The 24,101-nt window shown below is 44.5% G+C and overlaps 3 protein-coding genes and 1 long non-coding RNA gene across 4 annotated transcripts; 2 read left to right on the forward strand and 2 right to left on the reverse strand.

Annotated features, from left to right (window-relative positions):
* Positions 1-477: 477 nt before the first annotated feature.
* On the reverse strand, positions 478-12,242 carry parp2 (poly (ADP-ribose) polymerase 2). The gene is made up of 17 exons (XM_079751031.1): positions 12,087-12,242; positions 11,236-11,445; positions 10,926-11,117; positions 9,626-9,696; positions 9,132-9,182; positions 8,699-8,795; positions 7,479-7,554; positions 7,287-7,389; positions 6,303-6,456; positions 5,605-5,743; positions 5,136-5,199; positions 4,294-4,428; positions 3,523-3,650; positions 3,219-3,318; positions 3,000-3,098; positions 1,850-1,974; positions 478-910 (listed from the first exon to the last, which is right to left on the reverse strand). Exons 1-17 carry the CDS (start codon positions 12,157-12,159, stop codon positions 751-753), a joined length of 1,977 nt encoding a protein of 658 aa, XP_079607157.1. The 5' UTR covers positions 12,160-12,242; the 3' UTR covers positions 478-750.
* A 1,028-nt stretch (positions 12,243-13,270) lies between these two features.
* mettl17 (methyltransferase like 17) lies at positions 13,271-18,564 on the forward strand. Its single transcript, XM_079751032.1, has 14 exons — positions 13,271-13,420; positions 13,549-13,690; positions 14,071-14,220; positions 14,321-14,396; positions 14,977-15,058; positions 15,149-15,222; positions 15,821-15,915; positions 16,008-16,078; positions 16,457-16,564; positions 16,900-16,968; positions 17,053-17,103; positions 17,335-17,427; positions 17,534-17,727; positions 18,408-18,564. Exons 1-14 carry the CDS (start codon positions 13,352-13,354, stop codon positions 18,499-18,501), a joined length of 1,368 nt encoding a protein of 455 aa, XP_079607158.1. The 5' UTR covers positions 13,271-13,351; the 3' UTR covers positions 18,502-18,564.
* A 591-nt stretch (positions 18,565-19,155) lies between these two features.
* sdr39u1 (short chain dehydrogenase/reductase family 39U, member 1) lies at positions 19,156-22,308 on the reverse strand (the record flags this gene model as incomplete). The annotated part of the gene is made up of 6 exons (XM_079751037.1): positions 22,195-22,308; positions 21,161-21,267; positions 20,646-20,728; positions 20,136-20,257; positions 19,713-19,865; positions 19,156-19,595 (listed from the first exon to the last, which is right to left on the reverse strand). The coding sequence occupies exons 1-6, from the start codon at positions 22,208-22,210 to the stop codon at positions 19,156-19,158; spliced, it is 921 nt and encodes a 306-aa protein (XP_079607163.1). The 5' UTR covers positions 22,211-22,308.
* Positions 22,309-22,796: 488 nt separating this feature from the next.
* Positions 22,797-24,046, forward strand: LOC307086028. Its single transcript, XR_013812399.1, has 3 exons — positions 22,797-22,869; positions 23,314-23,361; positions 23,544-24,046. It is a non-coding gene; the product is annotated as an uncharacterized lncRNA (long non-coding RNA).
* Positions 24,047-24,101: the final 55 nt, after the last annotated feature.

The raw sequence follows: 24,101 nt of genomic DNA on the forward strand, positions 1-24,101 counted from the left end.
AGTGAGTTTATGTAGTATGCCTTATTGGAATTGAAAATGGAATAAAAATACATTTTTGCAGGTTGAATTGCCGGTGGGATCTATTTAAGGTAACGTAGAGATGCTGGTGAGCTGTGTGTTAAATCTGAGATCTTCAATTTGAGTGTACTCTGTTAGAAATACCATCTGTGAGCCGGTTGTGGGTGAAATGCTATGTGAGCATATCTGTTCTGGGTCCGTCTGTGTGAGACAATATTGATGTTAGACTGCTTAGGGCTGCTTTCTGACCAATCAGGTCATCTCTTCCATGATTGGTTTGGTGAAGCTACTTTTTCGATTGATCACATTTGTGTACATAACATTCTCATCTCAACGGCGGAGAGATGGAGGGTGCATTTTGTTTTCAGAATCTTGCTACCTTCAACTGTTTTCCATTCATCTAAATCTTTCCTAAGGACCCTTTTAAGAAATGAAAGAAAAATACTTCCTTGATGAAATCATGACATTAACAATCCAGTTTATTACGTAAGAATACCCATATGTACAACATACAAAAAAGTGCAACATTCTGTCAACAAATGGCACTGTTTCCCTGACTTGTAGGAGCAATATTATCATTGGGTCAGAATAAAAACCTTAAAAGTGAGTTTATGTAGTATGCCTTAATGGAATTGAAGCTGTCCCCATTTAGACCTTTAAAAAAACGACAGCGAAGATCTGGACAGTGGGACCTGGGGAAGTGACCGGGCGCTGCTTTGGGGGGATGGGGGCTCACCACAGGGAGGGGTAGTTGAACTGGACTCTGAGCAGGTAGCGCATGCGCACCTGGGCGGGGTTGTACACGATGAACTCGTTGTAGAGGAGAGAGTAGGACCCCGCCCTGCCCACGCCCGTCTTCACCGGCGGGCCAATGGGCACCGAGAAGCCGTCCCTGAGGGGGGGGGGGGAGAGAGGGAGGGGGGGAGAGAGGAGAGAGAGAGGTGGGTGAGGGGAGAGAGAGAGAGGGAGAGAGAGAGGTGGGTGAGGGGAGAGAGGGAGAGGGAGAGAGAGAGGTGGGTGAGGGGAGAGAGAGAGAGGGAGAGAGAGAGGTGGGTGAGGGGAGACAGAGAGGTGGGTGAGGGGAGACAGAGAGAGGGAGAGAGAGGTGGGTGAGGGGAGAGAGAGAGGGAGAGAGAGAGGTGGGTGAGGGGAGAGAGGGAGGTGGGAGAGAGAGAGGTGGGTGAGGGGAGACAGAGAGAGGGAGAGAGAGAGGTGGGTGAGGGGAGACAGAGAGAGGGAGAGAGAGGTGGGTGAGGGGAGACAGAGAGAGAGAGAGGGAGAGAGAGAGGTGGGTGAGGGGAGACGGAGAGAGAGAGGTGGGTGAGGGGAGACAGAGAGAGAGAGAGGGAGAGAGAGGTGGGTGAGGGGAGAGAGAGAGGGAGAGAGAGAGGTGGGTGAGGGGAGACAGAGGGAGGGAGAGAGAGAGGTGGGTAAGGGGAGACAGAGAGAGGGAGAGAGAGAGGTGGGTGAGGGGAGAGAGGGAGGTGGGAGAGAGAGAGGGAGGTGAGGGGGGAGAGAGAGAGAGTTTGGTTTTAGCGACAACAAAAAGGGGATACATTTAGAAGCATATCAGTGTACAGACTGATTTCTGCCCAAGAACAAAGTATAATTGTGTATCGTTCTGTCATTGCATGAGTTTTTGCGTGGTGCCTTACTGACGTTCCATTGTTATTCTACTGGATATATCTTAAATGCTGATCTTAAATCAACCAGATTGTACATTCATACAAACTTACTGCTAAATAATACTGAATAAAATAGAACTAAAATTAAAAAAACGAATTCCGACAGAGAACTGGATGAAAAGAAGGAAAGCGAGCGCGCCACCCACAGGGTGATGGCGTTCCGGGGGTCCGGTCCGGTCTGGCCCATCCCCTTGGTGCTGTGCTTGCCCTCGGGGAGCTTCTGCGCCTCGTAGTCGGCGTCCAGGAGCTCGTTGCAGTCCCCCAGCGCCACCTGGTGCACAACGGCCACACACACACACACAAAGAAGCGTATTGAAGACCGCATCCATGATCCATTTTAGCCCATTATTTATTTAGCATCATTATAGACTTAGGGTAAGAGTGGCAGGTATGGGGGAGAGAGGAGAGGACATGCAGCAAAGGACCCGGGCAGGAATCGAACCCGGCGATCAGGACCGTATAGCCTCAGTCCTGATCGCTGCCATCAGCACTGCGGCTATACGGTACGCCCTAGATGATCCCTTATTTAAAGGGTCTAAACCCTGTGGGGGCAGCCAGATCCTGGGGGGCTGCGGTGAGTCTGGGGCCAGTGGGGTTACGGCTTCAAGCCCTTGAGGTTCAGAGATTTATAGGCGCTTCATAACGTCATTTCTCCGGGCGTCATTGTTCCTCATCAAAACATTCGTTATGTCGAATAGGAGAGGGGACTTCTTTACGCTGCAGAACTCCTGGCGTTCTGAGATAGACAAAGCGGATTGGGGAAAAAAAAACGTGTCGCTCCTCCAATGCACAAAACGGCAAGCGTCCAAACCTCTGCTTGACTCCCGCACGTCACTCTGAACGCTTACTCCCCGTCCAATTACCAATAAGACTAACGCAGACCAACATTGGTCTGCGCACGATGTCCACTGTAGAAAAGACATCGGCCCCATCCTTTAATCTTGACATAGATCTATGTATCTCTACAGGCCCTGTGTCTATCTCTACAGGCCCTGTGTCTCTATCTCTACAGGCCCTGTGTCTCTACAGGCCCTGTGTCTCTACAGGTCTGTCCCTGTGTCTCTACAGGCCCTGTGTCTCTACAGACCCCTCCCTGTGTCTCTACAGGCCCCTCCCTGTGTCTCTACAGGCCCCTCCCTGTCTCTCTACAGGCCCTGTTTCTCCGCAGGCCCTGTCTCTCTACACGCCCCTCCCTGTCTCTCTACAGGCCCTGTGTCTCTACAGGCCCTGTGTCTCTACAGGCCCTGTGTCTCTACAGGCCTGCCGCTGGCCTGGGCGTACGGCCCTGCGACCCACCTCGCTCAGCAGCAGCAGCCCGGTGTTGTTGCGCTGGTTGGTGAAGCAGTAGTTGGCGCTCTTCGACGACATGTCGGCGAAGTAGATCCCTTTACCGAACTGGGAAACAGGGAAAAAACACAACGGAGGTGTGAGTACGAGGAGGCGGAGGTGTGGAGCGTACCTCGTCTGACGACGATGGGATCGAGGGAGCGTGGGCGATCGGGGGGGGGGGCCTACCATGTATCCGGTGACAGGGGCCTCGGGGGGAGCCACACGGAGCCCCTGACTCAGGATGCCCACGTAGTTGGAGAGACGGGAGCCGTGCCACAGAAGAGTCCTGGCGGGACACACACACACACACACAGCGGAGGGGCGGTCAGCGGCTTTCAGGGACGTCTGACTGACGTCCCAATCTCGCACACACGCGCGCACACACACACACACACTTCAAGGGCAGTGTCAAAACCATTGCCGTTTGATCTGATTGGCTCAAACGATGAAATTAAACAATTGGTGTAGTCAAGGGGGTGGGGGGTCTTACTTGTTGTGCATCCCGGAGAGGAACTTCTCCGACTCGCCCTGGCGGTCCACGGAGAAGATGTCCAGGACGCTCATGGTGTAGTCGCTGTGGGTGGGGGCGTGGGTGCTCTGCAGGTAGCTGGATACCGTCTGCACAGGGACGACCACACACGGTGTTATCGGCCTCTGCAGTGGCTGCTCCCGATCCCTGGAACAGTCTTCCCCCGAGTCGGAGAACCGCCCTGTCTTCTGACTTTCAGTTTGAAACGCTACTAAAGACTCGCTTTTTTGCATTGGCCTTTAACACAAATTAAGCTTTTTTTTGTTTTGCTTTGTTGTTGTTTTTGCTGTTGTTGTGTATCTTAGGCCTGTTTGTTGTTTTGCATTGTATTTTTGTACAGCACTTTGGTCAACTATTGTTGTTTTTAAATGTCTGCAGAAGAACGATACATTTCTTTCTAGTTTCGATACGTTTTTGCGGGAGCCAATCACCGAGCTGGCATTTCCCCCTGGCGTGCTATTGGCTGGTTTAACACCATGACAATGGGGAAGAGACGGCAAGCAGCTAATTGCGTACAGACTCATTTGAACTCGGCCCGTTGATCACGCCTCTTGTGCTGAAGAAAATGACAGCAGCTTCCCCAGACCAAGATCAATCTACGACGGAGCTTAGTCCGGCAATAGCCAGGCTAACTCGCCATCACACCGGGTGGTGTTGAATAAGGACACAGGGTTCCCTTTGAGCACGGATGGGCGCTCTTCTTGGACGATGGGGGGGCTACGGCAGAAGCACCTGGTATGCGTCACTGCCGGGGTCCAGAGGCTGCAGCTGGCACTGGAGGGAGCGGTACTGTCGGTCCAGGGGATGCTCCTCCGCGGTGGCACTGGCCTGGACCATCTTCACCGCGATCTGGATGTCACTGAGGGCCTGGGAGAGGAGCGGGGTCACCACAGTATTTAAGCACAGTAGGGCTGGGCCATTTGGCCTAAAAATAAAAGCTCAAACCAAACCCGATTATTGACTGGTAGATTTTTCTATAAGTGAAAAAATTATTTTTTAAGTTTGGATTTTATTTGAAGAATAAGAAAGATTAACAAAAGCAACATAAATAACATACAATTCCCACTCTGCTGCGTGACTCAGTTTAAGATGTTGGAATAATTTAAGCAAACTCTACACACTTTTTTCAGTGCATGCTGCCATGTTGATTGTTTAACCTTTTTCTTCCCCCAAAAAATAAATCATTTTTTATAATTGATTTTCTTTTTAAAAAAATCGTCCTAAACCATTAATTAGAATAATGTTTAAAAATCGATAAATCGCCCAGCTCTAACTCACAGTCCAATCATAGGGACGTGTGGTGAAGAAAGGCTCAGACACATTGAGACCATTTATCATGTGGAATGTAATCCCATCGTTATTCAGGACTAATATGCATTAGGGTTGCACCGATGCCACAGAAACTGATTCAAAGTATAAACTTCTTAAAAATAATTGGTAGATACATACAAGATACATACTCCTGACTGAATTGTAAGCCAAATAATCAAGGTTCAGGTATCAGAGGTCCTCCTGGCCCAACTCTTCCTATTTATACATATTCAATAAACAGTTATGATGGACACTTCCCGTACCTCCAACAGAGCTATCTTTTCCTTCAGGTCGTCCTCAGAGCTGATCATGGGGGGTGTCTTCAGCCTGAATCATGGCAGGACACAGGAACAGTTTGAGTTTACAACGACACAAGCAACTAGACTAGCATTGTCTTCCTCATTGGGATCACAATCCTATCTGAATGTAAGAATGCTGAGCTCTGGAATGGTGCATTCAAGAATTACATAACACATCAGAAAATGCGTCAGGGTTCTGTTCAGGGTGGGACACAATCTTTGGGCACCAAATACAACGACCCTGGTTGTATTGAAGAAATGAAAAGTGTTGGTCTGACCGAGAACAAACACACTCATAATATCGCCCTATTCCTTTCAGTCTAGTCACCATTTTGCGATCTCAAGAGCTGTGATCCCTTGAATGGAACAATGCCTGGTGACTAGACTGCACGGTTCCAGAGAGCAGCAGGGTGTGAGGTTCGGGGGTTCCTACCCAAAGTCGTGGGGGATGCGTGTGTAGAACTGGTTGCAGGCCTCCAACAGGTCTTGGCGGCCGCCCTTCTTCTTCAGGCACTCTTCGATCCGCTTCAGAGCGGCGTAGCCCGCTCGTATCTGCTCCGGCGTCAGCTTGCCTGCGGGCGGAAAGACGCGGTCAGGTTACGATTGGAGGCAGACGGCACGCAAGCGCACGCAGCAACGGGTACAGAGATATACAGGATAACCACATAAAAGCCACTCAAGATCTGATTGATCATAGATCAGAGTTTAGATCATATCTTGATCAAACAGTTTCACTTCTTTCAACTTAAAATCAGATTAGTATTAGTAAGAAGGAAAAAGGCAACACATTTAACTTTAAATCAGTGGTAGTGAGGCAGCCAAATACAAAACATTTAACTTAAAAGGGCTGATTATGTTCCCACGCTCACGCAACGCAACGACCACGCAGACGCTTCGACGCAGTCGTCAACCTTTATGGTTCTGCGTCGGGTTTTTAGTGAGCGGACCAATCACAGCCCTTGCTGCTGCTTGTCGCCTCGACGGAAGGTTACCATTTTTGCGAGGTGCACGTCAGGCCCCCGCGGTGGACGCACGGAGGGACCGTAACCCCCCCTCGGGTTGCGTGAACGTGGGACCATAACCAGCCCTTTACTCAGTGGTAGTGAGGCGGCCACACGTCTCTGGACTGACCCAGAGGAGCTTTGCGGGTGTCAAACTTCATCTCCAGCACACACTCCTCCATGGCCTTGATGTCACAGATGAGCTCCAGCAGGGACTGGACCTTCTCATCCAGCTTGGAGGTCCACTTCTTGGGCGCGGCGTCCACCTCCAGCGTGGGCTCCTCCTGGTTCACCACGCCGAGAGACCCAAGAAGTTTAAAAGGGGACGTTCCGTACCACCAGGTGCGAGTGTGATGAGCCGTTACGAGCGTTTTTTTGAAAATGTGCAGCTTCTGACACAGGTGGGCGTGTCCACCTAGACGTGTGCTGGATAGATCAGCCTCCAAGCCTCCCCAGTGGACCGTAGCAAACGTTGCTCATCTAACCATCATACATCACAGGTGGACACGCCCACCTGTGATGTCAGCTCGTAACCGCTAATCACACTCACAACTGGTGGTACATTATGTCCCCTTTAATTTGCCAAATGCAACATAGGGCCACGAGAAACCTAACTTAAAATGACCTGGACATATCTGCAGGCAATGCTGATCAAAAGTGATGACTTTTACTGAAGAATAGCTTGGGCAAAAATAAATAAAGGAAATTTGAACAGTGAATAATACCATTTCGGAGAAGGATAAATTGGCAAAACTACAAAATTACAAAACAAAAAACTAAAATTCAAAAGGAAATTTGTAATTCTAAGTGTGGTGAAGGAGTTGATGGTGTGTGTGTGTGTGTGTGTGTGTGTGTGTGTGTGTGTGTGTGTGTGTGTGTGTGTGTGTGTGTGTAGGCATGTAAGCAAGGTAGACAAAACAGGAAACTTAACGAGAAAGGAAGGAATATCATACTTAATACAAAGAATATCCATCTTTGGGTAACATTGCAAAAAAAAAAAAAGTGATCATAATCTGATGAGATACTTTCAAGAGAAGCCGTGTTTAAGCCTGTCTTTCCCCTTTAACGACCCAGCCGTGGTTAGGTCCCCACTGTCTGTGTGGGCCGGCCTCACCTTTGCAGAGGTACTGTAGTCCATGAACACCATGTCGTATTTTCCAGGGACTTTCTCAAAGTTAAGCCGGTGTTCCCAGTTGTTCTTTGTCTTGTCCTCGAATCTGTCAACGCACACAGACACGGTTCAGACGCGCACTGAAGCGCGGAGAGGCGACGTGAAGGAATTAGATTTTATTCAGCAGAATCTCACTTTTTCTTGAAGAAGTCTTTGGCCTTGTTCAGGTCTCCGCCGCAGGCTGTCAGGCTACTCTGGCCCGATTTACCAACTAACCAGGTAGAGGAACAGGGGTCAGTCACCAGGTAAACCAACTAACCAGGTAAAGTAACTAACCAAGTCCCTGATGTGAAGTCCTTATTTCTGAATGCTACGGCTGACCCGAAGGCGGTATTTCAAGCTTTGGATAATCGTTAGGTTCCCAAACAATTATCGTTCGGTTTCCTCACAATTAGGGAATATTTAAATTTGAATGGAATGAACGAAAAAGGGAAGAAATAGTTATTCATAGCGCCAGCTACGGAAACCAATGCTGCAAAATCACGTTTTTATCCATTCACGACCTTTCGTCTTAATGACCTGATACATGACCTGACATTTTGATATCTGAATGAGTGCTGAATCATGCATGACATTTCACTGCATTTCTTTTATATGCATGTGCTTATATGCATACAACTCTTGAATCTTGAAGCTGGCATAACATCTTGATTTATGAATGAATGTTGAATCATGCATGACCTAACATCTTGATTTATGAATGAATGTTGAATCATGCATGACCTAACGTCTTGATTTATGAATGAATGTTTAATCATGCATGACCTAACGTCTTGATTTATGAACGAATGTTTAATCATGCATAACCTAACGTCTTGATTTATGAATGAATGTTTAATCATGCATGACCTAACGTCTTGATGTCTGAATGAATGTTGAACCATGCATGACCTAACGTCTTGATGTCTGAATGAATGTTGAACCATGCATGACCTAACGTCTTGATGTCTGAATGAATGTTGAATCATGCATGACCTAACGTCTTGATTTATGAATGAATGTTTAATCATGCATGACCTAACGTCTTGATTTATGAATGAATGTTGAACCATGCATGACCTAACGTCTTGATGTCTAAACAAATGTTGAACCATGCATGACCTAACGTCTTGATGTCTGAATGAATGTTGAACCATGCATGACCTAACGTCTTGATGTCTGAATGAATGTTGAACCATGCATGACCTAACGTCTTGATGTCTGAATGAATGTTGAATCATGCATGACCTAACGTCTTGATTTATGAACGAATGTTTAATCATGCATGACCTAACGTCTTGATGTCTGAATGAATGTTGAACCATGCATGGTGCAGCCTGCTGATGTCATGAGCTGTTGAAGCCCTTGAGGTTCACCTCGGCCCCATCTCAGCCACACGCTGTAGCTCTTGGAGCTGTCGTCTTCTAGCAGCTGGAGCAGGTAGTACTTGTTGTTGTTGAACTGCAGGTTTGTCTGGAAATAAAAAAGCCCTTGCATAAGCCGGCGATTGGCATGGAGGAGACATTGTGCAATAATGCATGCATTGATGGACATCTTGAGCTTTATTACTTTATTTGCCAGGAAACCCGGCCTTGCATAAACATAAACAGCCACATGAAGGACCATACAAAACAAAATGAATGGCTATTGCTTTCCAAATACCCAATATTAAACCAAACTATGTTACAAATATATTCTTTTTTTATACAACATTAAGGGAGATGAGATTGAAGGATTTTGAGAAGTATGTCAAACTATCATCTCTATTGGTTTTGACTTTATCCCATACAATGTAGCTTCAACTCCTACCTGGTTTAGCATAACGTCGTAAACGTCATCCCTTTCACTGTAAACATGGGCCTGAAAGAAAGAGGATGAGAGTCATTGCTTACTTCAAACAGAACAGTACTATTGTGCTTTTTGGCTGCATGTAAAGTAATATCTGTAAAAATAAATAGATGCACAAAAAAACAGATGCACTTATTGGCATGTTATAAATTGGGTGACCCTGTGCCACACACATACATGAATCTAATTTTGGCAAATGTACCGGCGCAGCAAGGCTAGTACAAAAGAGATCACATCCCTAATGTAAGATAAACCAATGCAACCACTCCTTCCTGTACCGACAGCAATAAATTGTTTCTCTTCTGACAAATGGTCTTATTGTAAGTCGCCCTGGATAAAAGAGTCTAAAAGACTTTGGATAAAATAGACCATAGCTAAATGCCCTAAATGTAAACCATAGGGTTACATTACGGTCACTTTGTGATGATGTGTCGACCGTGAACACGTTACAGTACCTTGCCCAGCTTGGCCTTACATTCAGAGTCCACCGGGGCCTTTCCCTTCATGATCACGGTCTTCAGCACCTCTGGGAACAGAGTTGCATTACAGGGTTAATAGCATTTCTCTCCCAAAAACACTTAGTAACTAAGAACTTTGAAATTTCGCCTTAAAAAAATACACAAAAAAAAGAAAATGTTCCAATCTAAAATAATATACAGATATGTATCCAGCTGTTCTGACCTTTCTATAAAACATAAAAAAGCATTAAAAAAAACCACAAATAACAACGAAAAACTAGATTATGTTAATTTTGTGATCGTTTGACGCTAAAATCGAAATCGCGATCCAAATTCGATTACTCGCCCAGCCCTAGTCGCGCGTGAGCGCAGTTTAAACCAGCCGTCTCCACACACCCTCAGGAAGAGTTCTCCTAGATGTCAACATGGAACTCCAGGCCAAGCATCATTATCACCCAACCGGTCTTTCTCCATCCCCACCCCGACTCCTTTGTTCGGAGGAGCCCAGTGAAAGTAACTTAGGTGGCGTGTGGCAGCCACCTTGGTGGCGTGTGGCACATGCTTCGCTAGTCTTTTTGAACTAGCAAAAGTTCAAACAAAGCGAGTGTTTGAACTTGATAACGGTGCTGCTCAAAAGGAATACATATTTATTGTTTCAAGTTGTTTCAAGTTTTTGATGAGGCTTGGTTCAACCTGACAAGGGACAGCCAGCAGGGGGGGAAATGTCCCTATAACACTGCCTGATTGCTGACCTTCCTTGATGCACAATATCCTCGTCCTCCCACAGGAAGAGGGACTAAAGCAACACAGCCAAGTGGTCCTTTGGGATACTGCAGGGTTCCTCCAGGCTGCTCTGGTGGAAACCAGGCCGCCCCATACCAAATCTAATCAAAGGTACTTTTCAGCGTTGCGATGGAAGGTATATGGCCGTATATGAGGAAGTGGTGTCAGAGTTTGGTGTTTAGAGATAATTTCAGCTACACTGAAACCTGTCGGGTTGGGCCTACAAAAGGATGCACATCACAGCACATGGAACTGCCACAAATACTTCCTCTTCCCTGCATGTTTAACACAAACACACAGACACACGCACACGCACACCTTATATTGCAAGTTAACTTGGACTCTGATGGACGGCTAAAGCAATGGCCAATCCATGTCTCCATTGACGGACACTTCCCTCACCCTTTTTTCTGATTCTCAACGGCTCAAATTTGAAACAGCATATTGACCATTGTGAATAAGCAATGGAAAAATCCTCCGGAGAGTTATCGCTTGTTTTTAGATGTTAATTTACCAGTACTCGTCGGTTCCTCTTTGCGCTTTTGGACTTTTGCCTCGCTCTTGGCCTGGCCCCTCCTCTTCTTAGGAGCTGGCTCCGCCTCTAGTTCCTCCTTTGGTTCCACCTTTGGTTCCACCTTTGGTTCCACTTTAACTTGTTCCGCTCCTTCAGCCTGCCCAACCGGGTCGCCATCTCCACTCGCGGGCTCTGGGTGGTTAAAGATAAACAACCAAGGATATATATTAAAGCTAACGACAAACGCTGAATGTTGGCGGAAAAAAATCTGCATATGTACAGGATGGTGCGGCCGTGCTCAGACACACACCTGATTTCACAATCTGAGAGCGTATCTTCCTTTTGTACTTGGTGGCAGGGTTAATTTGAACCATCTTCTTCAGGTCAACGTCATAGGCTGTCCCCGCGCCCAATGTAATGGTGACGGTGGCGTCGCCGGCGGTCACTGCGGAGTCCAGTATGGCAGATGTCGAAGGAGGGTACAGTTCCCATTGGCCCTGGTCCCCTTGCCACTGCCACACTGACATGGTGGTGGGAGAAACAATGTTGATTTTTCAGGTCATGTTAGAAATCTTTATTTAGAAGACTAGCGGCATATTTCAGGGTTGGGGCTGAGGCAGCAACCTGATATATTTTTCCCGTTGCTATTTTTAAACTACTTTCCAGAGTCGTATCATATCTTAAATACACAAATCCATATTTTAAAAGTTGTTTCTTGTCTCGCTTCGTCCATCCGTGGTCCATGGATGTGGTTTGAACGAAGAACTACAAGCATGGCCGGACCAAGAGTCCGGACATGTTCAGAGTGCTGCGTTATAACCAAAACAATTCGTTTATTTCGAAACGTTTCTTCAAAGAATTGGTTGCGTTTTCATAAGGACACACAAATACTATACAGGTACATTTTTATATCCAATTCGACTTCGGTAGTCATGTACATTGACACCAAGCGAAGGGGCACATATCGTTGACACAAACACACAACATACAAACTACAATATAACAACTGTAAACATGTGATCGACGCCATGTCGTCGAATGTCATTATTAGCCCTACACAATGTTACCAACAAATATGTGTGGCAGGACGCCCAGGACATTCCCTTGTTATACTTTTCAACTAGCTTCCTGGCGGTGGATCCACCGCGAATAAACACTCACCTTTTGTGCCCAGAACATCTCCGTTTATCTGATCATTTACAGTTTTGCTCCTAGACGCTCGTGTGTGCCTCATGGTTTATAAAAACGACACAATGCCGCGGCTGCTGAAAGGTGGGCGCGGGAAACTGAACGCACGACGTAAACAGTCTCCGCGACGGGACGGAAACGTCTGGGTACCGGGTTGTGAACCCGTGCTTCTCATTGGTCGACATCTCGTTGTCCTCATTGGCCTCGTCATGTTCTGCAGATGAGGATACTTTTGGTGTAGTGTTTCCAGGGAAAAACCGAAAGTGATGTTCAAAATGTTGCTTTTCTGAAAATAAATCCTTATGTTACTTTATCGGAAAAGTATGAAACTGAAGAAATAACTAAATTCGCCGGCCTTTATTTTACCAGGTGGGATTGATCGTTTTAGAAGAATCATTTTACAACTAGACCTTCTCTCTATATGGAAGGCGCTAAATGTGTCAATAGTTCGACCATTTATTTCGGACATATGAGGTCCTTATATAAATGTGTTCTCATGTACATATGACTTCAAAGGAGCATCCATCTCTGTCTTTAAATGGGGTTATGGTTGCTCACTCTTTGCATATGAGGATGACCGATAGTCATCGTCTAGCTGTGTGCAAAACGTCTACAGTGGTTGTGAATGATGGCCCCATACGCTATGTGGATAGGAGGACCACCTGTACTGAGATAAAAGCACACTCATCTGCCTTATATGTATAACGTTTTTTGTTCAAATAAGCCTATTACTTTTTGGTGTATATTTTCGTCTACATCCTCCTCATACTTTCATCCTCGTTTTCCTAGTTGGAGGAGCGGTGGCAGCGTTGAATACATGCGTCACAAGATGGTTGTGTACTGGGTTGAATCCACCGTGGGAGGTCGCTGCTGTAGCTTGTTCTAATTTGAAGTACACGAAGAAGAGATGTTTTTTTCAGTAAAGAGGAGTACACACCAAAAGTTTCCTGAACAACTGAACAATTTTAAATAATACATTTAGCTTAATGTTTATTTGAAATAAGTAGCCAAAAATCACGAAAGCCCTCCGTTTGTTTTCCATGTCTAGGTGGCCGTCAGCATCGCCCTCGCCAAACGTTCCGCCTCGCGTGGTAGTCGGATTTATTTTGGAGTCGTACCGTATATGACCCAATGGTGCACATGGAGGTGGACATGGATGGATTATGAAGTGCAATTTTTATTTATGCCATAGTTAAGTGTCGAAGAGCAGGCCAATTTATATAATAACAGTTTGAAATATGGCGTCTACCACTCATGTGGCCATCGTCATGTGTCAAAAGACATCAGCCTTGAGGATCATATGCCGGGTGAGTCTATTCGTCTGTGTCATTGAACAATTAGTTAAAGAGGTTAGCCACCTATGTATACGTTTAATCAACGGTGGTGGTGAAATTAATTAGGTACCAGTGGCTTATTTATTATGTATCCTTTCCAGAGAATGTCTTCAGCAGTACATCCTCAATCGCAAGTAGACTTTCTGAATGGAGCGCCACACAGGAATCACCCAGGTGTGACCAACTTGAAAACACTACGCTTACCCGAGCAGCTGCAGAGGGCCGCACAATCAATTGTTCTTGGTAGGTGGTGTTTATTTTTATTTTTATTAACTTAGATTTGCTTTCGTCACACTATACTATATATGCTCTGACTGTCTCTGACTATACATTATCTATCACACAGTTACACTGTGTATGATATAATTTATAATGTTAATATTACTTTCAATATGTCTGCATTAAAAATAGAAATATTTTAATAGTAAATAGTACATTTCCAAAATATGTATATTTTGATAGTATACCATGTGATAAATGGCAACATATTACTATTGTACACTCATCTGTTTGTTATTGATTTATTGTAACGATTATCCTCTCCTAAATGTCCACGACAGTTCAAATATAACATACCTATTGCCTTGAAAGTTTAGTTTTTCACTAGTTCTACTCAACTCCAGGTGCTCAGATCAAAGGGCTGTCTGATCGAGCTCAGAGTCTCACACAGTATCTGTGGAGCAGGAAAAGGCCTGTGGAGGACTTGAATCTGAGGAAGAGAGCCAAAAGCCTGGAGAAGCTTGTCTTGGAGAACGCAAAGGAGAGGAGAGAAGGTGACGAAAAGGAAAAGTGTAATCTCTCCAGTGGATGAGAGCTTATTTGTGTATATTTCCCTTATAGTCCTATCTGAAATACATGTGCTTAACATTTTAGCCATCGACGATGATTACGTTAAGATGAAAGTGCTGTCTGAACTCAAAAGGACAACATACAACTGGACCCCTGTGAGGTAACCATCAATGTCTGTGTGTCTATCCACCTCTATTGTGTTGTTGGGTGGGGGGGGGGGATTTTCACATACTTTGTCATGCTGAATGTGTCAGGCTGAGTCCTTCATTTTGTTATAACTTGTCTATGGTAAAGTATTCCGACATTTTTTAAAAGACCATACAAAACTCAAAACTCACCTGTTCAGAGTTCACCTAGGCTCTGAATAGCCATCCAGTCCCCCCCGCCCTCCATAGTATTTTGTACGTCCTGGCACTTAATGTACGCACTTAATGTACGCACTTATTGTATGTTGTTGTTATTCATAGTACTTAATTGTGTAGCATCTGCAGTAGCTGCTATCACTGCTGTATACGGGGAATGGGTTAGCCTAGCATTTGTTAGTAGTTTCACTTGGTTCTATGAACATCTTTACTGTACTGACAGCAATATATTGTTATACTTCTTATGACAAACGTACTTATTGTAAGTTGCTTTGGATGAAAGTGTCGGCTAAATGTAATGTAATCCATTGGGACTACAGTGAAACACCTCTGCCTCCTGCTCTGCCTCTCTGGCTGTCTCTCACACTCTCTCTCTAGGTTTGATGAAGAGCTGGGCGTGGTGTACATGGCCGCCCGGCTGGCAGGTGGCTACACCGCAGTGAGAAGAGCCCTCAACGAGGTGACGACGATCACCTCTGATCAGTGATTGGACAAAATCTCACTCCAAAACCTTTTCTGATGCCAGAATCTTTGTTTCTTCTGCTTTAAGATAGTGATCAGGGACCCTTCCTTCGCCCCTCATTCTCTCTTGGATTTTGGCTCGGGGTTGGGGACAGCGGTCTGGTGAGTTGGAATTATAATGCTCGGTTTGGTTTAATCTATATAATCTTTTGCATAATTATAATCTTTTATTTTACATGTTAGCCATGTGAAACCCCCCTGATCTTGCAAGTTCACATTATTTTTATCTTAAATATCAGTCTCGCCTCCAAAATGTTGAAAGCCTCTCCCAAATATGCTAAAATGATTGGACCAATCTAGGAGAGAGTAACTACCTCCGAAGCAATCAGAACTGTCTATCCGAAATCAACTGAATAATGATAACAGAAAATATAAAAGATATTGTTTATGCTTGACCCCCGAACTGGATTTGGCTAGAGCGTCGGTTAGTTATTTAATCTGACTGGCTGTTTGAGTTTAGCATTATGAAAAATGTAAGGGCTCATAATATGTGGAAATCCGTTGCGGCCTAGCCAAGGCCCAAATGATTAAATATAAGACGTAAACAGGAATTTCTGGGTGGTTTCACGAGGCCAGCAGTATTCTGAATAATTGCAAAGAATGATAGATACTAGAAAATATACTATCCAGTGAATTTTACCAGTTGGTATTCGCCATGGAGAAGGGATTTGTGTTGTTTTACATTCTGTCTCTGTCCCAGGGCATCACACTCATGTTGGGGTGACACTTTGAAGGAGATGGTGTGTGTGGAAAGCTCTGGGCCAATGAACGTTCTGGCAGAGCGACTTCTCAAAGGTACAGCTCCTAACCCAATCCACTTTCCCTCGCAGGCGTTTTGGTCACTTCCTGCCTTTCTATTGACTGTGTTTTTGTTTGTCGTTCGACAGATGACGACGAAAAAGCTGCGCCTCACATCAAGCAGGTGTATTTCAGACAGTTTCTCCCCGTGTCGCCGAAGGTAAGCACTTAATATCACTCGTTAAAACCAGCATGAGTTAATGTTTTAAGTCCAGCTGCTAGGAATTGTTTTGAACGGTTAAAGTGGAACTGTTATCTTTTTAAGGTAAAATGCTTCATACGCGTGTTTTGGTGTATGAAGCAGTTACCTTGAAAATCTTTGAATAGTCTTTTAACGTAGTGGTGGAGGGACTGAAGAAATTTAGAGTTAATTACACACACCAATGCCAATTGTTTCTAAATCAAACCTTTGAAGCAATTAGGTCTTGAATATAGAAGGTAGCTGAGCGAGATTTGCCCACTTCAATTGAGCATTCAGTTGAGTAACAATATTTGCCACAATGTATTCTGTATACGGAGGTGTCATTTCTGCTACTAGGTGCAGTTTGACCTGGTGGTTGGGGCCTTCTCACTGTCCGAATTAGCCAGTCAGAAGGAGCGAGCAGAGACTCTGTTGACTCTGTGGAGGAAGACCAGCTCCTATCTTGTAAGTGTGTGTGTGTGTGTGTGTGTGTGTGTGTGTGTGTGTGTGTGTGTGTGTGTGTGTGTGTGTGTGTGTGTCAGACAGTGGTCCCTATATAAATATTGTTATGACACTGGCAGGTATATCAATTCAGAATTTAGTTTTCAAACAATGCATCCATTAATTGACGTAAGTAAAACCAAAAATATACCCTGATTGCCAACTGTCAAAAGGTTCAGTTTGAATGCAGGTCACTCTGTGCTTCTGCTTGAGGGTCCTTTCACTTTAACAACCCGGAAATAGAAGTACTTTGCTTGTAGAAGATGACTTGTTGCTAATGAACATGTCCATGTTAAAAGGTGCTGGTTGAAAATGGGACCAAAGAGGGCCATCAGATCCTCATGGAAGCCAGGGACACCTTGCTAAAGGTATTTCTACCATTTGCCAAGCTGCGACCCTGTGTGTATACATTGCAGTAAGACTGATTGTGGCCTTTGCACTGCTGGACACAGACACGGGAACAGACGTCCTTGGACTCCAGAACAGCATCTGTGTTTGCTCCGGTATGTGATTTATTCTCATTCTACTGTACATACAGTTTTGTGCCTTGTGTAAACGTTCAGTTCGTTTGTGACATAAGAGTAAAGTTTATCTTTAAAATGATTTATTGTTTGAAAATGGGGGGGGGGGGGGATATGTCAGCAGTTCTGTTGAAAAATTCCCAAACTACTCTTAAGACACATTGATATGAGCAGATATGTGTGTGATGCGTGTGACCTAATTTCCCCAAACAGTGTCCCCATGAAATGACGTGTCCCAAGCTGACCCGCTTTCCCGCTGTGCCCTGCAACTTCCACCAACACTACCACCCTCTCCCACTCCCAGGGGTGAGTCACGCCCTCTAAACCACCACACGGCTGTAATCCCACTAAATCACAGGCTTCGAGATATGCTCATACTTGTGTGAATGTGTTTTTTCTTGTCCACCCCCAGAGTCCCGTGCGTCAGACGGAGACCTTCAGCTACGTGATTCTGTCCCGGTCGGGTCAGGAAGAGGCTGCGACCGGGCTGCACTGGGCCCGGTTAGTGGCGCCGGTGTTGCGACGGCCCAGACACGTGCACTGCCACACGTGCAGCCCGGACGGACAGCTCCACCACACGGTGGTGACGCGAAGGAAACACGGCCGGTAAAACGACTCAAATGCAAACAAAACACTACAACTTGGTGGGCGGGCTACAGCCCAACCATTCGGAGGTACATATGACTGAACCTACTTCAGAAGCTTATGTATTTAGTATTTTAATTCATGCTATCAGCTATGTTATAGTAGGCTGAACCATTTTATTTAGCAGCCTGGTCTATATCCGCCTACCTATATTTCACAAAAGCCAGGATATGAAATGACTACTCGAAGATGAACCAGAGTAATTAAGGCTACTTTGAGCCACACTGCGGTTGTGGGAACATGGAATATTATATCATTATCTGCATTATTTGCTATATTGGTTTGTTTCAGTTTAAGTATTATGTGACTTATAAAAAAAATACATGTTTACAGCTGGGGGGTTTCAGGGCATGTGTGTCTGTGTCTGATCTGCCTGTGCTGCAGCTTGGAACCAACCAGGTGCATTCTCCATTCAGAACTCATGTTTAGAGTCGGGGTCTCAGATTCCCACTTACCCTGCAAGTTGATGGGTTTAGTTTTGCAAGTGGGAAATTAAACCACTTGAAGTGACAACAGAACCAATAACGATGATTGTCAATAGGTTAAAGATAAATGATCTATTTCTAGTATAGAGCAATATTTCGTGTCATAACTAACTTTTCGTCACACAAAATACACTTGTTTTGTGCTTAATTTGTCAGCGATGTGTACCGCTGTGCCCGGAGCAGTGATTGGGGAGATCAGCTGCCAATCATTCAGCAAGAAGAGGCGGGTCCTCGGAGTGACTCAGAGTGACCAAGCGGGAAGAAAGAACACAACAATGTGGGATGCAATAAACTTTTATTTATGCCATTACATAAAAACACCTATGTACACTGCCTAAATGTTGCTTAAATGTATTTGTAGATAAAGGACTGAACTACAGATTGAGTCGTCATTTATTCTTTTATCCCCATAAAGAAATGTAGAATATGAAGTCATTTACAGTCTTGTGTGTGTGCAATTAAGTATGTAGTAGTAAATTATTATATCCCCACTCAGGAAACAGACAGATTTTCTGTTTTTGTACCCCACGTAATGGGTTCTTTCCACACAAGCTTCACTGCCTTACAGGCTTGTGTTGATTATGGGTCAGATCCATATTAATCATAGACCTACCATCGACATGTTGGTAAACTACCTGGTCCTAATGGCTCCTTGATACATTATTTATTCATTTAATTGTTGTGTGAAGAGCACCTTCAGTCAGCTGTGTTCCGATCTTGATTGTGAAATGCTGAATGTTTGATTATGATCGATCCATAAAATAAAAAAAAAGATGACACAACACTCATCGTAGGAGAACAACTGCCTTCCGGTCTGAGACCAAGCGTCGGTTGCTCGAGTGCGACCGTGAGGTATGAGTGCAGTAGTCCGCTCTGAATCGGCAGTGTGTGAGAGACCTTCACATCAACCCCCGACGATCTCCTTCAGCGCCGAGCTCAGGTCGGGGTACTGGAACTGGTACCCCGTCTCCAGGGTCCTCTTCGGGGAGACCCTCTGGCCGTGGGTGAGCACCAGGGCTCTCTCGGAGCCCAGCATGGCATTCAGGACGAAGGCGGGGACGGGGAAGACGGTGGGGCGCCCTAGCGCCCGGCCCAGCTCCTTGGTGAACTCGTGGTTGGTGTTCTGGGCCGGGGCCACCCCGTTCAGCACCTGGGCCCCCGGGCGGGAGGCGGGGGCGTCCGGGGGCGAGCCGGGCACCAGGGACTGGGCGATAACCCCTGCCAGGTCGCTGACGTGTATCCATGGAAACGGTTGCGTGCCCGGTCCGAGGGTGCCCCCGAGGCCTAACCAGAAGGGCAACAGCATCTGCTTCATGGCACCTCCGTCGCGACCCAGCACTACCCCTAGGGGCGGGAGGTGGAATTACCACTACGGTGAGCTTCACTTTGTAGTGGGAGTCCAATGTTGCATTTTTTTTAAATCATCGTAAACGAGGCATTGAGCTGAAGAAGTCGACATACCAGGTCTGATGACCACTTGTTTGGTGGTCTGTGCCATGTTCTCAGGAAGAAGCGCGGCTGCCTCCCACTCCTTCACCAGTCTGGACAGAAGGTCGAATGGCGTCCATTCGCTGTCTTCTATGTACTCGGCTGTAAGGCTGGGTTTGTAACATGCTGTGGGTTAAAAATAACTAATGAGTTATGTCTCATTAAATACAAGCTTTCACATCAAAAAAAATCTGCTTGGAACGTGTAAGCATTGACATATTGCAACAGTTTGCAAGAACTCATACCTTGTTACATCAAAGTTTTACTTGATAGAAAATAAGCTGTAGGAAGGACGTGGACCAACACGCCAGAATCACTAGGATAATGGTGAGACAGCACATATGCACTTATCTCTATTCACAGAGTCATTGCAGTTCTTCTGTAAGTAAGACCTACCGACACCCGTTATTAGAACCCAGGAACGAGGAGGATTGGGCGACGCAGCAATGGCTTGAGCCAGAGTCTTGGTGGTATCGATCCGGCTGGAGAACACATCCTTTTTGTAGCTTTCGTTCCACCTGAAACCATGTTTTGTTTTATTCCATGCTGTAATGAAAGCGAACTAGCACAATCTCCCATTATTAACAGTTACTGACAGCGGGAGTGTTTTAAAACCCTCAACGCCATGTTGGAGTGTGGGTTCCTCTGAACATGGAAAAGGAGCAATTTGCATATTTCAAGGCTTTCCTGGCAAACGTGTTACTAAAGACGTCTGCACTAGCCTTCTCACAGTAATCGTGTACTGGACTTTATTTAGGAAACATGGTATGGCAACCAGCTACGACAGATATGGTCTTCTATATAATTACTTCTTGGTTGTTATTGCAATCCAAAACATGGACATTAGTATATCGATTATTTGAAGGAGGTGTGGCTAGGTAGACGTCAATCAGGCGTGCCCCTCACCATCTCATTGGGTTTAGGATGCTCTCTCCAGACAAGTTGACAGCGCCATCACATGGTGGGAGGCCATCAGACTCCAACTGAGCCTTGGAGATAATATAATTAATCTGAAAGCTCTTTACAAAAACATAGGGGCACATAGAGTTTCCCCCAGCACTGTATGGGTAAGCCTTAACAACAATAGGGCCCCGCCTTGAACGAATATATATATATATATATATATATATATATATATATATATATATATATATATATATTTATCGTTATTTTAATATTTTTAATAGATACATTTTAATTATTATGCATTAACAAAGTACAAAACTCTTGTAGGGAAATAAAACATACTTCCATCAGGTACAAAAAATAAAGATAAATAATGCATCGGTAATACTGTCCACAACAATAGTCGTGCCATAACTCCTTGACCACCTTGACTAAGACATTTCCTGGGGGAAACACTGACATTTATCATGTGCTTTGTTATGTTCTGAGGTGAGGGTTAATCAGTGTGTTCATACCCAGGTTATCCTCCCCGGGCCAGGTTTACGGGATATGAGTGTGACCTCATGACCACGCTTCCCAAGCAAGCGCGTGAGTTCACGTCCAACAAAGCCCGAACCCCCGCCTGTTAACAAAAGAACGTTTGCAGAGAAGAGAACTCTATAGTTTATTACGGTCAGGAAATCAGGCCGTTGTCATGTACGGAAATCAAAATGAGTAGCTTAAATGTATACATATATATTATATCATTACTTTTTTATTTGTTATGGAATCCAATTGACAATGAAACACTAGCCTCTAATTGTGAAATGGTGTTTGCTGCTGCTGCTGCTGGAAGGGCAATTTCCTGAGGGAACCTTCCCGAGGGATTAATAAAGTCTATCCATCTATCCATTTATCTTCTGAAAAAGTTTTATGTTGATGCCTCAAGCAATTACAGGCCTATACAAAAAACTAAAATTTTTAAGCAAAATTATACAAAAAGTGTTTTCCTACACATCTACCCCATCCTGGCCTCAAACACTAGTTTGGATATTTTTCAATCTAGATTTTCGACCCAACCAAATAGGTCTCAATAGCTCTATGGGTGAAGGTTCTAAATAGCATTGTATACCAACGGATAAAAAACTGGCTGCAGAACTGATACATTTATATTATTTTAACATTTGAAAATAAGATATTCCAAATGTTAACCACTACGGAGGAATTCTGCATTTGAAGGGTGCGATATAAATATACTTGCCTTTACCCTTGATGGTAAAATACGAGTCCTATCGCGCATGCGTGATAAAGACGCTTACAAAACAGTACTACGTTAGCTCGATAGCTATCCACATTTATTAAAAACAACACGTTGTTAATAGTCGGAAAATAAAATTGCATTGACATCACAAGTCAAGCTAGGCGTGTTGTCTATGACAGCGCCAAGCTATGCGGTATTCCAAGGGGATATCGGACCAACGCGAGCTATACTATGAAGCCATATAACTCTGACAGTGTCATATTGTCCAAACATTTACTTCATATTTAAAACATATTTTGCCAAACTTACCTATTAATACTCGCATGTCTGCACATAAACTGTCTAATGTAAATGAGTCGCAGTTAACCCCAGCATCGAAAATGTCCTTCCTCAGTGCATTAAAAAACTCCAGTAAAAAAGAATACAGTGTTTGGACTTTGATTGGTTCCCTTCTATGAGGACACTGATTGGTTCCCTTCTATGTGGACTCTGATTAGTTCCCTTCTATGTGGACTCCGATTGGTTCCCTTCTATGAGAAATACAGCAGACTAGTGCAGACATACGTTACGTTACACCTGAAGATGGAAAATAAACATTTATTGTATTTATTTATATGTGTGAGATAAAGAGTGAAAATAAATTAAACAAAATGAATATAATATATATACAAATGCAAAATTTAAATGATCACCAATGCGGTGTCCTATTGCCCTAATGATACATCAATACAATAAAAAAATACGATTATTAAGCTGTAGCCTATGGGGGGCACAGTAGAAAGCTAAACTCATTAATGTCTCCATTGATTGGGTGCCAGCCCCGGAAGTAGCATGTCCGGAGAACAAGAAACACGTGGTTTTGATAAAGCCATAAATACAGGTTCTCAGGCACATTGTGGTCTCTCGCTCTTCGTCGCGTGGTTAGTTAGAGATGTAATCTTTGTGCTGCTGATCATAGGTTACACACGGTTTTGAGTCCCATAGGTATGTTGTTAATTAATTTGGGTTGTTTACATTTGGTTTGTTGGTAGGTTGTTTGTTTGTTGTTGGTTTAAATTATTAGCAGTATAATCATTAACGTCTCTTACTAGTCCCATCACGCCGCTCCATGCTTGTTCAGCTATGCTAAAGGCTAATGAAAAGCTGCTTTTTGATCTGCGAAATCGGTTCATGTTTTGTAGTTGTAATGGAAATTACAATCGATTTATGCCACTCTACTAACTTTGAACTTTTCCTTGTACTACTAACTGGTTGGGGTATTAGACTTAGTGTTGCAGTCCAACCTGAAATGATGATTTGCCGTGAGTCCGTGTTTCACCTGAACCTCATGATTATAATTTCACTGCGCTGATGGGTTGACCCAGACCGGCTCCCTGTGTGTAAGCTATTCTGTGGTCCTAAGGTTCATGATCTGTTCTCTGCCCGTAGGAAATGAACGGCCACTACATATCATTGAACGGGGGTGATCGCAGCGAGGTAAGTCGTGAATACCCGTTAACTACTTAACCATTTTTGAATCGATGATGACTTGCATATTCCGTGTTTCACATGAATTTCTATGATTTCAGCAATGTGCTCTGAGATTCAAAGGGGCTTATGTTTGTGCGCAAGTCGGTTGAGTATTTGCCATTAACGCACGTGTCCTTGTTTGACTCTAGGTAGGCCTACTTGCTGGAAGGAGACAGTCGACAGGTTCCTGCATGTGCCATCAAATTTAGTGAACAGAACTGGTATAAAATAAAAAACAATCACGCATTCTTGGTTACTCAAGACGGTAACCTCCGATCTATGTTAAGTTATATCTGCCACGGTGCATAAGCCTGCTCGTAACTTCTGCTCATAACTTCTACAAATTGTGTAGCCTATATGCCCTATTTAATTTATTGACTTGTATTTTTACGATGCCCAACTGTACTGCTTTGTATTAATAAAGTTTATATAATTACATTTTTGTCCCAAATGGTTTGTTTCATGCATCAATACTTTATTAGTTTGGGTTCCTCTGAATATGGCTTTCCTGGGAAACGCTATCAAAGACGTCTGAACTCGCCTTCTCGCAGTAACTTGACTCGTCATGCTTCAAGAGGTGTAATGGCATAGTTACTTTGGAAAGGGTTTAGGTTTTGATTTAAAGCATACGGTTAATAACCTGTATATATGATATTGGACTAAAATTCAGCATGCAGAGTTGTGATAACCTTAAATGCTGGTTTACC

Source organism: Pollachius pollachius (genome assembly GCF_949987615.1).
Source record: "Pollachius pollachius genome assembly, chromosome: 14".
NCBI lineage: Eukaryota > Metazoa > Chordata > Actinopteri > Gadiformes > Gadidae > Pollachius > Pollachius pollachius.

Excerpts from the sequence above, each read along its gene's own strand:
- parp2 (XM_079751031.1), bottom strand. The coding sequence starts at position 12,159 with ATGAGGCACACACGAGCGTCTAGGAGCAAAACTGTAAATGATCAGATA. Across the intron at positions 9,697-10,925 it reads AGAGGAACCGACGAGTACTG|AGGTGCTGAAGACCGTGATC; the intron begins GTAAATTAACAT and ends CTCTGTTCCCAG. Across the intron at positions 3,319-3,522 it reads CTCTCCGGGATGCACAACAA|GACTCTTCTGTGGCACGGCT; the intron begins GTAAGACCCCCC and ends GTGTCCCGCCAG.
- mettl17 (XM_079751032.1), top strand. The coding sequence starts at position 13,352 with ATGGCGTCTACCACTCATGTGGCCATCGTCATGTGTCAAAAGACATCA. Across the intron at positions 15,916-16,007 it reads GGCAGAGCGACTTCTCAAAG|ATGACGACGAAAAAGCTGCG; the intron begins GTACAGCTCCTA and ends GTCGTTCGACAG. Across the intron at positions 17,428-17,533 it reads ACCCTCTCCCACTCCCAGGG|AGTCCCGTGCGTCAGACGGA; the intron begins GTGAGTCACGCC and ends GTCCACCCCCAG.